We start from the raw sequence: 14,298 nt of genomic DNA on the forward strand, positions 1-14,298 counted from the left end.
GCACACATGCAGCAATAAAGACCCAATGCAGCCAATAAATAAATAAATAAACTAAAAACCCAATGCAGATATTCACTGAACTCCTGGTGTTCGACCCTCTGACTCACCTCCACCTTTCCCCATGCCCTGTGTCCTCATCTGGAGGTTCTGTCATTCCATTTCTGCAAATAATAAGCCTCCAGCAAGAGTGGCAGCAACTCCTGGAAGCAAGAGGTGGGCGGGGACACCTGGGGATCCCATTATTTCTTACACAGACTTTCTACCCATCCCCATTTTTAACCCATCACCACATGTTTATCATCTCCATGGTCCCTGGTACCGCTAAACTCTGGAACTCGTGGGATTCAGGGTGAATCTGCTCACTTTTTATTGGCATCCACCTTTGAAAACACTTAGGTTGTAACTTTTGCTCTAGAATAGTTAGCTCTGTTTTCTATCTCCCACTTTTTAAAGACCTAGGTCAATATTTGCATAAATAAATTTTTTTATTCTTACAGATGTTTCTTGCCTTTTTTTATTTGGTTTTTGTAGGATTGATTATACTTTGTAAATTCCTTTACTCCCATCTTATTGGAGGTTGGGAGAGAGAATTTAATTTTGTGTGGCTGTGTTTACCGTAAATTCTTGATGATGGATCTCAGACTGATGGGCTCTGGAGAAGTTTCCGGTGCACAATGAAGAAACGCAGTTCCCAGGAATGGTCACAAGGTGGCACAATGGCTCTATTTAATTTATAATTTCTTCATAGCCATCCCTGCCAACTCGCAAGAGTTAAGAGTACTTTGAGTCTTGGTTAATCCGGCAGAGGGGAACCACAGAATCCGAGAATATTTACATTGGACTGAGTCTCCGAGGGCTTCCTAGCCCACCTCCTCCAAGGCAACGGAGATCCACGGAGTCATCCAGCTTATCCTGTGTCTGGAGGTAGTCGCAGAAAAAGGTTGGGCTTGAATTTTAAGGTTCTTTTATGGTTATATTTGAAGTTGCCTTTAAATTGGAATACAAATGTGAATGCATGAAAGTCGGGGTGGGAACAAGGAGGCCAGAGAAAGATGGAGAAGGCTGTCACTGGTTCACTGATCACACATCCTGAGCTCCTGCCGCTTGGATGGCAGTGCGCTAAGTACTGTGAAGACACAAAGGAGATGAGACAGGGTCCCTGCCCACCAGAGCTTACAGTCTGGTAAGGAGATGAGCCAACATAAGACAATTAACCACAACCAAGGAAGTCTGCAATACATGCCCAGTGGAAATGTAGCTCAAAAGTGCTACAGAATGGATGGAGAAGGGCAAGGTCAATTCCCTGCTCAGGAGTAGGGAATATCCTTGCTGGTGGGACTTGGGCTGGCCTTGGAAGAACAGTGTAGATCAGCCCTTCTCAAATTGGAATGTGCATAACAAGCAGCACCTAGGGCTCTTGTTTCAAGATATGATTCTAATTCAGTACAGCCATAGTGTGTGTGTGTGTGTGTGTGTGTGTGTGTGTGTGTGTGTGCGCGCGCGCACGCGCCTGGCATTGAGATTTTGCATTTCTAACAAGCTCCCAGGTGATTCCAATGTGGCTGACCTAAAGACCACACTTTGAGTAGCAAGAGTGTAGGCACTGGTTCATGAACTTGGCCGCACATGTCAATCACACAGAAAGTCAAACAAGAAAACCACTAACAGTATCACCCTAGAGATCCTGTGTTACTTGGCCTGGGGTGCAACCTTAACATTGGTATTTTTAAAAGCACTTCCCAGATATTCTAACAGGCAGTAAAGTTTGAGCATCACTGACACCAGGGGCATTTATCATTCATTTTGTCCGCCCAGCACCTGAATCCCCGACCCTTAGAGTCAGAGCCCACCCCCACTTTTGAAGCTGAAAACAAGAGATACTCCCTTTCCCTCACTTGCCTGGAATTTGGGCTCCACCAACCAACCCAGACTTTGCAGCGAAAGCTACTGAAAACAAAGAAACAGAGGCTGAACTATATAGACTTAGCAAAGATTTTGCATTGGTGGCAGCTATATTGTTTCAGTGACAATTCTTTTTTTTTTTTTAATATTTATTTGGCTGCAAGGGATCTTTTAGTTGCGGCATGCAGGCTTTTAGTTGGGGCATGCGGGATCTAGTTCCCTGACCAGGGGTCAAACCCATGCCCCCTGCATTGGGAGCGCGGAGTCTTAACCACGGGAACACCAGGGAAGTCCCTATTTCAGTGACAATTCTTGGGGCCTGATGCTCAGCAGCAGGGGCTGTAGCACCCTAGCAGACCAATCCTGCTAAGCTTGATTTTGAGCATTGGTCTCGGCTGCAAAGCCTCTCAGACTGGTTCTATAGTCCTGAAAATTGTGATATCATTTAAACACATACACACGCGGCACCCTTTATGGTTAATATAATACAAACTTTAAAACCCACATAGGGCAAATGTGTAGCTTAATGTATTGCTATAAAGCAAACACCCTTGTAAACAACATCCATGTCATGACAGGATTTTGCTATCCCCCAAACCCTTCATGTCCCCCTACAATGTATAACTCCTCCCTCCCTAAGAATACCCCTCCCTGACTTTTTTTTTTTTTTTGTGGTTCGCGGGCCTCTCACTGTTGTGGCCTCTCCCGCTGCAGACCACAGGCTCCGGACACGCAGGCTTAGCGGTCATGGCTCACGGGCCCAGCCGCTCTGCGGCATGTGGGATCTTCCCGGACCGGGGCACGAACCCGCGTCCCCTGCATCGGCAGGCGGACTCTCAACCACTGCGCCACCAGGGAAGCCCCTTAATATTCTTTATATTATTTCTGTACTTCCCTAAACACATTAAGGTTTAGTTTTGCCTGTTGCTTTTTTTTCCTTTCCATCTTTTGTTAATTTACAATCTCTCTCTCCATTGGAACTTAATTGTTGAAGAGACTGGATCAGTTATCCTGTAAAATTTACCAGTCTGGATTTTGTTGACTGATGTAGTTTAATATATTCCTCTGTCCTTAGATTTCCTGTAAAATTGGTAGTTGGATCTAGGTAAGTTTGACCTGAGGTTTGATCTTTTTTTTTTTTTTCCTGGCATGGCCTCAGCATAGAAAGTATTGTGTTCTTTGTCAGAAGATAAAATGTCTGGATTTCTCTGAACTTGCACTGGAGACATTTCCACTTTGTACTTCAATGACAATTAATGTTAGAAGTTCCTGAATTTTTTGCTACAGACTTTTTCCTAAGCAACTGTTATTCTCCCTTTGACTAGATGCAACAGGAACACACCACCTCTTTTTATCTTGGTGCTGGAAGTTTCAGACCTAAATTCGATGTCCCAGCAAAACATTCTGACTTGGAGCACTCACATCCCCTACATGACTTGATCTTCGGGAGTCACACTGATCTCAAATCCACCTAGGAAGTTGGCATGAACTTATACCCAGCTGCCTTTGCTCCCCGCCCCTGTATTTTGACTTATTTCACTACTATTATTCACTGCTGTGGCCATTATTAAGTAGCAAAAGTCCCCCTCAAAGTACATAGCCTCAGACAGCCAATTAAGAGAATCGTGAAAAGCAACTTCATCATCATTTACTTCTAGCCACGAGATGGTGTGAAGTAGGAGGAAACAAAATTAACAAGATGGTAAGGGGTAATACAGGTTTCAAGAAAAAAAGTAGTAAACTGTGCTAAGTACTTTTCAAGGGCATTGTTCTTTGTTCGAGGTACCAAGGTTAGGCTAAACGGCTACGTTAACTCGATAAGCTAAGGTTACACTCCAGCGTTCTCTCTTTCTGTTGGCTCTGGCGCGTTTGTTTTATTGCCCCCATTATAATCAGTATAACCAAACCTTAGGACCTTATCCTGAGAAACTGTGATATGGAGAAGGTGAAAATAGACTGAGCACTGGCTTGGTTTCGAAATCCAACTCCAGCACCAACTGGCAGTGCAACCTGAAGCACATTACTTCACCACGAGACAGTTTACTTCGTACAAGTGGTACTACTTCACCAGGCCGTTGACGACATAACCCAAAGAACAGTGCCACAAGTACCTAACCCACTTCCTAGTAGGCAAGAGACAGTCTTTCTCTTTCACATACTCCCCTGTATATTAAGCCTGCCCTCTGCCATCATTTTAGTCTGGTCTTATTCAAATCGCAATAATTCAGCAACCTTCTGTCTGATCTCTAGAACCCTTGTGTCTCCTCTTCCAACCCACCTAGACTCGCCTTCCTCAAACACACTGCTCTCACCACTCTGCAGGGCTCACCAGGACTCCAATTGCCTATCACATTGTCCAGTTGGACTTATAGTCTGCCACACAAGCAAAGCTTGTTTCTAATGTGCTCGTGGTCTCTTCTTAACCTCCCCTTAGCCCTAGTCATTCAATCCACATACCTGAGGACCAATTCATGTCCCTCCCTCCTCTCTCAAACACCACCCCAACTACTCTCACCAACTGAACCTGCTCTTCTATTAACACAGCACTTAAATCTGGATCACAACTATTTGGCTCTTGTATATGTTCACCTGATCACTAATTCCTTTTGCTTTCTAAACTAGGTCATAAACGTAAGGGCAGAGGCCATGGTCTGTTTTCCTATACCAATCTTAAAGGCAGAAATCATAGGCCCCACCCGAGACACAAAATTCCGTGTTGATGGGAGTGAACGGGGAAGCATTAACATCACTCTAGGTGATCCTTATAAAAACTGCACTATGAGAAAACCTCTATATATCCTTCCAGCAGAGATAATCTTGTCAACAAGTATTTATCTTTATTTATTGACTAATAAGGCCTTAATACAGGATCAAACATTTCTTTCATCAATACTACATATAAAAAAAGCCAAAGTTGTTTTTTATGGTTCACAAAAAAGGTAGGAAACACTTTACATTTTTCAGATAAGAGGACAGTCACTGCTAAAACAAGGGTTCATCCTCCAGCATGGCAGCCTTACCTTGGTGCCCCTGGGTAATCAGCTGACTTCAGTTGTAGTTGGCCTCTGGCACATTCTAGCAAGTGTTAGCTGGGGAGTGACTACGGTTGTGCACTTGATGCCAGGATGATTCTGCTTTTAAAATGCAGTGTCTTCCAATGATAGCCCTTGAAATTGCCTTCCCAGCATTCCCTAGTTGAAAAAGTTATTCTCCTTCTATTTCTGCTCCTCTAATATCCAGTTTGCTATTCTGCACTATTTTCAGAAGGAATCCTCCATCTTAAACTCCATAAATAAATGAAAACCAAGCCACGCAGTTGGAAATCAAGTTTTGTTTTTATATGAACAGAAGTAGACCATCTAGAAATATTTCAGTTTATTTAAATTGTTAAGTAGAATATGAAACCGAATTTGTAGCTAGTACCAGAGAATGGACTTAACTGTTTGGTGTTGAATGAGAACGGCTTCTACACAGGATCCCAAGAGACTTACAGAAAAGGGGGCAAAGCCCTATTATTAAGCAAATAAAACTCATGTTTCAAACAGGTTATACAAAAATCGATTTATACTCCATTTCCCTTTTTTTGATATTTAGAAAGTGCAGATTTAACAAAAGGTAGCCATATCCTTTCTATGTACAATGCCAATTATAAGTATGCAAACAAAACTGTCAGTCTGTTACCCAAAAATCCCAGTGTTTAGCTCTCAAACCTTAAGTCACTGAACTGAGTAAGGATTAAAAGAGGGTTAAAAATAAAAAAAGCTACTGCCACATTCCAGATAAAGGAAAGCAACAAACACATTAAAATTAATCTAACAACAGTAGGTTTAACCTAAAACTTTTTGAGAAGCTTAACATCATGTCATTATTATTTTTAATGGAAAATTAAGGATTATTTGGCAATGCTGCTTTTACTAGTAGTAAACAATGATAAAGTGAGGCAAAAAACCTAACAACAACCACCAGTGAGGCATATAAAATCACTTTTAGGGCACTATCTGAAAATTCATGGATGTTCATAGCAGATACGTCCCTATGTTGTTTATGTGAGCCAAGAGGTCATTAAAATGCTACCCACGACACAAAAAGACTTTTCAATGGAAGCTGCTGTCCTAAACTCAGCCTCTGCGAGAAATGAATCATGCTATTCACAATTATTTCAACAAAGGTATCATCTTAGGATGCTAGCAGCATAGCAAACTTAACTTACCCTATCCTAATGATAAGCAATGAAGCAAAATTAGAAAAATGAAGTGAAAAAATGACAGGGTGAGAGAGAGCTACAGTATCTTATCTTCACATGAAAAGCCTTTGTTGTCCTTTTTCCAAATCCATGGTAATACAAGTTTTCCAAAGGGATGTGAAGATAGGACTTAAAATTAATAATATTCTAAAGTACTTCTAAATCTTAAGGTAAAGACAACTTAACACTGAAAGAATGTTCTTCGAAGGCCAAATCTCAATATATTTGGCAAACATGTTAATAAATTTCACTCCTCCTTCCCACCTTTTTGAAACAACCTTGACTGGGCTACCAAACTGCTAGAGGAGTTGCCAAAATGGAGACTATTCAAATTTAGGTTAAGAGATTTATTCTAGGAAAGTGAATAGGCTATACACCTAATTAGAAAGACAAACCACAACACCCTCCAAACACTAGTGCATGCAATTAACTCTTCCATTTCATAAACTCAGTGGAGAGACAGGAAGGGAACAAAGAGGGAAAGAGAAGAGGAACATGAAGTCGAACAGCAAATGAAGGAATCTGGGACAGAAGCTTTAGGGGAGAGAGAAAATGAGGGGAGGACACAGTTAACTGACATTTGATAACAGGCAGTTAGAATTTATCTTTCAGTTTACTTAGCAAGTTAAATCAGTGCTTTATGTTAAACTCGACAAACCTGCTAGTTTACCCCTTTCATTTTTAAATAAATCATACCACAGGGTGGTGGGGGAGAAGCAAATAAAGCAGCATGCAGGAAGAGACACAAGGAAAAAGTGGCCAAGGAAAAGAACCGGTGGCAGGAATAGTTTTAATTATAGAGGCCACTTAAAATGAGACTCCACAAACCAAAGCTATCATTTCTGCATTATCCTTTGTCCTCAATTAACTACTTTGAAAATTACAGCCAAGCAGACCACAAACATTATAATGCTTTATGTTTTGATGATATGTCTCCTGCACATGCTTCCACCAAAACAAAAAAAGGAAAAACCAAAGAAGTTCCTTTCCACGTAAGGCACAGGACAAAATCAACCCCATTTACATACACAAGGCGAAAATGAGTGTTTTCCTGGCTTCTGTTTCTTTTGCTATCACATGTCTATAGATTATAGGGACTCAAGCACATTATCCATGACAGAAAATTCCACTGTTGTACAAAATAAAATTGTTAATTCTAACTTTTATTCTTATACAATTTGCAGAATAGAGTTGAAATGATTGCTATAGGTTTTAATGTTGATAAGAACTGGACTATAATACAACTGAAATGCAGTGGTGAGCTGAGCAAGTACATTTAAAAATGAACTCACAGACATGATTTTTCTATACATTTTTTTGTTTGAAGAAAATTATAAAGTCAGCAAGCAGTCACAGATGAAAGAACAAATAAAACAGGTGGACTAGGAGTTAAAAGATGAGGAACAAAAATATCTGTTGAAGAGTTAAAAATGGACAGAGTGGTTTATTTTGCAGCAGGAAGAGAAAACAGGGTGGTGGATGGCAACTGATGGAACAGGAGAGCGTTCAGCAACATTTGCTCTTCCAGCCTGTCACGCCTCCTCCACTGCTGATATCTACGTTTTCACTGTTGGGCTCTTTTACAGGGGTCTGGAACAAACACACAAGGAAAGCAACCCGTGAAAAAACACTGCCATGGATAAATCAAGATTTAACAGCAATATTCTCACAAATGTTAATTTATGTAACAGTGCAATTACAGTCACATGAGATAGGTTTTCTCTCCCATGCAAAGTAAAGAAATGGAAGTTTTGTTTTTGATCTTCATTTTGCCTTTTTCTTCCAAGTTGTGAAATGTCTTGAGGCCTCCTGGCTTTCCTTTGTAGAACTTCTGAAATCTTCTCTGCCCTAACTCTTGTGAAGAGAGGTATATTATCTCCTGGCCTGACCCCTGAGTATTTAGTACTTAAAAAGCGTCATCAAGCATATGTATAAAACCAATGTTGGATCATGTCTAACTTCAGAGAAGTGAAACAGCCCTTTTCTGTTTAGTTTTACTTGCCTTTTGAGATTGGAGCTTGTATTTCCATAGCATTGCTTTAAAAAGGCAATTTTAACCATGATACATTAAGTGGAGGGAATAGGGTGGGGCAGAATGCAAAGTTGTATAATTCATGTTAAAAATGGATACAGAAAAAAATCAAAATGAGAGACACCAAAATGTTAATAGTAGTAACCCCTTAGGTGGTGGGTTTATGAATTATTTTATTTTCCTCTTTGTATAATCCTGTATTACCCCAACATCCTAAATATTACTTGTATAATCAGAAGAATATACTATTTTAAGTGGATAGCCTATATTATATGTATGAAAGCAGAATTCATTTTAGGGATAGCATACCTACAGCAAAGTATACAAATCTTAACTGTGCTTGATGGATTTTTAATATATGCTGTGAAACCACCAGATCAAAATATAGAACATATATAATATGCCCCCAGAAGGCTCCCTTGTGTCCCTTTCCAGTCAGTACTACCCTCCTAAAGGTAACCAATACTCTGATTTCTACCACCATAGATTAGTTTTTTCTGTTTTTGACCTTCATATACATGGAACCATATTTCATGTATTCTTTTGTATCTGATTTCTTTTTCCTTTTACTCAGTGTCAGCCTATGCAATTTATCCTGTGTGATTTATCCATGCTGTTGTGTAACAGTGTTCATCATGAATGGAATTTTAAAAGCTAGGATATAAGTGGGAACTTATTTTCTCATGGAAACAATATAAAGTTAAGGTAGTTCAAGGGGAAAGAACTAAAATAATTTCTAAAACTCACATAGCCCAAGAGAGGCCTGCTGAATTCATACAGAGGTGAAATTTCTACTTGCACTTTGAGCTAACCCACCTAATCTCACTGCCTTATGGAATTCTTCTTTTCACTGTACGTTAAAGATGCAAGTTTTGCACTAAAAAGGTCTTTGTGAAAAATGCACAGAAGAGAAAGAGGCAGCTCAGCACCTGGCCACAGAAAAAAAAGTTGCATAGGAAGTACTCTTTCTCTGGGACTCCTGGGTGTGGGTCAGTTAAAGATATATGGGTGCTTATAGCCAGGGAGGTCACTACATTTATTCAGTTAGCATATCACTCACAGTCTGTCCTTGCACAATTTAACTTAGACCCTTGAAACAGACTCTCAAAAAAAGGGCCAATAACTAAATAGCAAAAGCGGGCAAAAGAATAAACAAAAAAGTTTACAGAAAAGGAAACACAAAAGTGCTTCGTAAACATATCTTTAAAAATGCTCATATTATTCATAAGAGAGCTGCAAATTATATCTGTGTTTTTCACCTGTCAGGTTGGAAAACATCTGAAAGTCTTATAATTCACTATGTTGGTCAAGAGTTTGAGTAAACAGACATTCTCATATATTGCTGGCAGGAGTATAAAAGGGTACAGCCCTCAGGCAGAAGGTGGCAAGCATGTATCAGAATTATAAATGTACTACGTGCTCTTTGGCTACTTCTGGGAATCTGTCCTTCAAATATACTTGCACATGTGTAAAATAATATAAAGATTATTCACTACAACACAATTTATGAGATCATAAGGCTGAAAATCACCTAAATGTCCCTCACTGGGAAACCTGTTTAATTATAATAAACTACTCAAAGGAGTAGCACTCAGTTATTTTAAAAATGGAACTATTTTACTTATATTAAGTGCCAAACAGTGCAGAGCATGTTGCCTTATGTGTTTTTTTTTCTTTAAAAAAAAAAAGGGGGGGCTTCCCTGGTGGCACAGTGGTTGAGAGTCCGCCTGCCGATGCAGGGGACACGGGTTCGTGCCCCGGTCCGGGAAGACCCCACATGGCGCGGAGCGGCTGGGCCCGTGAGCCATGGCCGCTGAGCCTGCGCGTCCGGAGCCTGTGCTCCGCAATGAGAGAGGCCACAACAGTGAGAGGTCCGTGTACCGCAAAAAAAAAAAAAAAAGGGGGGGGGGGGGGAAGGATGGGAATAAAATGTATATATATTCATATTTACTCATATATTAGTAACTAAGAAATTAATTATTGGTTGCCCATGGGGGAGGGATGAGGAGTTGGGGGAATATAGTGAGAAACTTCTCTGTATGTTTACTCTTTTTATTTTAAATGTCTGAATCATGGGAATGAATTATCTATTCAAATAATTAAGTTTTAAATGTTTTAAATTGCTTTCATTCTAAAGTTCTTTTTTCTTTTATCAACTCAGGAGAAAAAGCACTGCACAGAAGGTTGCTAGTCAGGAATCACTACTGTATTTTACATCTTTTAAAGCAAGTTTACATTTGATGTTTTAACTCATAACTTTATCACACTGAAAAGTGCATGTATGTGTATGGGGAAAAAACGCTGCCTCACAATTGGGCCTGTCTACCTGGGGAAGACTCTAGACTGAGATCTTTCTTTATTGGTGCATCCATACCTTTTAACCTTTAATATGATAAGGAAGATCTACCTCACTGACACACAAATTATATGCCTATATAGCACTATTTTTTTGAAATGCAAAGATTTGGAAGAAGATCAAGGGATATAATACAGAAAGAAGTCAGAAACAATGGAGAAGACCAAATTTCCAGAAAGAGAAAAAACACAGAGAACCCGGGTATTTCAGTAAGTTTTGTGATAATTCCTATAAGTACTGAAATAATTTTTCACTGTAACCCACCAATCTCAGAAATACAAAGTATTATACTTTCCACCAATTAAAGTATTTTTCTATCTGTTATTCCCTTCATTTAATTAAAAATACAAATGTTTTTTCGTAGTCTACCTAGTATTTTTCTGTTCTACTTTAATTTTTGTTTCTTACAGGAATCTTTTAAAATAAAAATATATTTCCTCAAGGAATTCTAATGGGTTTTTACCTATATCCAGCTGTGTAAAAATATTTTTTAAATTGTTTTTATAACTTTAAAAAGAAGCAAGTTAAAATTTCAAAACAAAACTGTACATGAAGTAAAAGTGATTCTGTCCTGTATCCCCTTCCCCTTCCCACCATCACGCTAGAGTACTCACTAGATAGAGTCTGGTATATATCCTTCCAGATCCTTATTTGCTAAGCATAACCAAATGTGTGTGTGTATATGTGTACATGTGTTTTTGGTATCACATATAATTTTTAAAAGATCATTTACCACACATGTTATATCCTAACTTGCTTTTTATTACTCAATATGTCAATACATTATAGATATCAGACATGATATGCAGGATGTCAGCAGATGTGAACAGGCACAACTTTTGTAGTTACTCTAAACAGCAATAAGTGATAACTGTTTTTTCTAGTTTGAACACTATAGTAAACAGATAGCTCTCCCCTCAAAAAAATTAAGTTGCTTGGTTCCTCAGAAATTTCATTAGATTTACACTCGATAATACCATCTCTATTACAGCTTAGATTTATATGTGTGTGTGTGTATGAAATTTGAGGGGCTTTTTGGGGGCAGGGAAATACTGATATCTCAAGTATAAAAATAGGTTACCAGAAGCAATTAAATTTTCTCCTATACAATGCTTGCTCCTCCCTCAGGATTGTGTCAGATTTTCTCTATTTTACTTGCATTTTAAATACACCATAAGATTGAATAGCGAATTCAGGACTCATAACCTTAATTCATAACTGTGTATTTTATCTAGTCATTTGAGGGGAAAATATGAAAATCAGATTTCCCAATTTTGCTACAAGTTACTTGTACTGGCAAATTTTGGGATTCACGAATTAAACCCAGAAAGTAACCTCGAGGTAAAATTCCCCGAGATCAATTTTCAGCTTTTTTTTTTTTTTTTTTTTTTTTACCTTACAAGTTGAAATGATTGGGTAAATGAAATTTGGGGGCAGACTTACTCTATTTATTCAGTATATAGTATATACATGCCCCTCACTGGCACATCTGAGAAATGACTATATAGAAGAATAGTGCTTTTGTAGCAATAACTACATCATAGATTCACCTCTTATCTTAAATTTTTTATCTATGGGAATGCAAAGGATATATAAGAGAAATGAAACAGAAGAGCCATAACACCATGGACCAGACAAAAAGTTGGAAAAAGGAGTATGAAATTAGGCTAGAGACTGAGTACTGGAGCTCAGAGTGTCAACTGTTACCACTGACTAGATCCTAGAGATTTCTAGATGGCTGCCTGTTCCTTCCAGTTCCTTTCTTTACTTTGGAGGATTATATATTGGTGATGGGTAAACGTTTAGAAACAATACCACCCAAACCCAATTTCTGTATGTAAATCTAGTACTTTAGAAAACATGAAATGTTCAAATGTGACACCAGGCACCTTAGCAGTAAAAAAAAAAAAAAAAAAAAAAAAGAAAAAGAAAAAAGAAATTTACCTTTCGAAGGATATCTTCAGCTAATGTGAGGAACGCCTTTTCGATGTTTATATTTGCTTTTGCACTAGTCTCAAAAAATCTAATACCATGCTCTCTTGCAATCTAAAATAGAAGCAAAATATCATCATAAAATTATCAAGTATAGGTTACCAATTGATGACCTTAGCATCCTAAAGGAAACAGTAATATTATTCTAAAGGTAGTAATCTCAACTAGGTTATCTAAAATGAACAGATTATTTCAATGGGTCAAGACTCAAATGGTCAACCTCCTTAGAAAACAAACAAAAATTCACTCAAATGATAAGCTATCATTTCCTATAGCATTTTTAAAAGGATGCAAATAGCTCAAGTGCACTCCACTACCACTAACATAAAAACAATCAAATGCAACACCATCTTCACAAAGAAAGGGCAGCATATTAGTCTCATTCAGAGCTTTTTACCTGTTCTCCTTTTCCTTTAGGTACAACTCTTTTATCATCCATATCACACTTGTTTCCTAGTAACATTCTTTCCACATCTTCATTGGCATGCTAAAATGAAATAAAAATTTAATTTACACACTACCATGAATTATGGCTTAATAAAAATGACTTTATAGGAGGCTGTCTAGTTTCTAGAAACATTCTCAACAAGAGAGGACATATGCAAAAGATCTGAAACTGTAATTTCTTACACATAGTCTAAATCCAAGCTGGATCACGATTTTAGATAATGTGTATTACCCTATAAGAAACCTTAGTTTAAAATTCTATAGAGCCCTTAGTCTCAAAAAGTCACATTGCTAGGGGAGTCCATGCACAAAAATCAGTTAAAAACAAATGTTGCTCCACTGAAATCCTAATGAAATCTTTTGCACAAATAGGAAAATCCATCTCTAAAATTCATGTGGAATATCAAGGGACCCTGAATAGCCAAAACAATCTTGAAAAGAAGTACAAAGTTGGAAGATTCACACTTACTTCCTGATTTCAAAACTTACTACAAAGCTACAGTAATCAAAACAGTGTGCTCCTGGCATAAGGACAGACATGGACAAAAAGAACAGAATAGAGATACCCGAAATAAACTCTTGTGTACACCATCAAATGATTTTCAACAAGAGTGCCAAGACCATCCAATGGGGGAAAGGACAGTCTTCTCAACAAGTGGTGTTGGGAATACCAGATATCAACATGCAAAAGAATGAAGTTGGACCTTTAACTTACAACACCATACTCAAAATTGGATCAAAGACCTAAATAGAAGACCAAAATCTATTAAACTCTTAGAAAAAAACATAGGGAAAAAGTTTTATCACCTTGGAATTGATTTCTCAGATATGACACCAAAAGCATAAGCAACAAAAAAGAAAAAACAGATAAATAGTACGTCATCAAAATTAAAAACTTCTATGTGTCAAAGATCACTATCAGCAGAATGAAAAAGCAACCCATGGGATGGGGAAAATATCTCAAATTGTCTATCTTTGGCCCAATGCACCTTTCCCTGAAATATCCCTGCAGCAACACAATTATGTTCTCTGGACACCAAAAGTAATTTACGAGACTTGGTTTGTCTTAAATTTGAATCCATCATATTATTTCCACCAGCCCCATCCTCATCTGGATACCTTCTACTCATCTTTTCAGGTCTCAGCTTAAACGTCACTGCCTATTTCAAGACTGTTTGGCTATTCTGGGTACCCTGAATTTCCATATGAATTTTAGAATCAGCCTGTCAACTCCCGCCGCTATCCGAAAGAAGCAGCTGGGATTTTGATAGGGATTTCACTAAATCCTCAGAACACTTTGGGCAGTACTGCCATTTTAACAATATG

General features: G+C 38.4%; 1 protein-coding gene across 1 annotated transcript in view; it reads right to left on the bottom strand.

The window, feature by feature from the left end:
* Positions 1–5,218: 5,218 nt before the first annotated feature.
* The window catches only part of RAB10 (RAB10, member RAS oncogene family), a 71,384-nt gene continuing 62,304 nt past the window's right edge, over positions 5,219–14,298 (bottom strand). Inside the window, exons 4-6 of the mRNA XM_060026974.1 lie at positions 12,923–13,012; positions 12,478–12,579; positions 5,219–7,735 (exon numbers count right to left, since the gene is read on the bottom strand). Of these exons, the coding sequence (XP_059882957.1) occupies positions 7,652–7,735; positions 12,478–12,579; positions 12,923–13,012 (276 nt within the window). The 3' untranslated portion in view covers positions 5,219–7,651. The remainder of the gene's footprint in view (positions 7,736–12,477; positions 12,580–12,922; positions 13,013–14,298) is intronic.

The sequence above is a fragment of the Delphinus delphis genome, chromosome 12 (assembly GCF_949987515.2).
Source record: "Delphinus delphis chromosome 12, mDelDel1.2, whole genome shotgun sequence".
Lineage (NCBI taxonomy): Eukaryota > Metazoa > Chordata > Mammalia > Artiodactyla > Delphinidae > Delphinus > Delphinus delphis.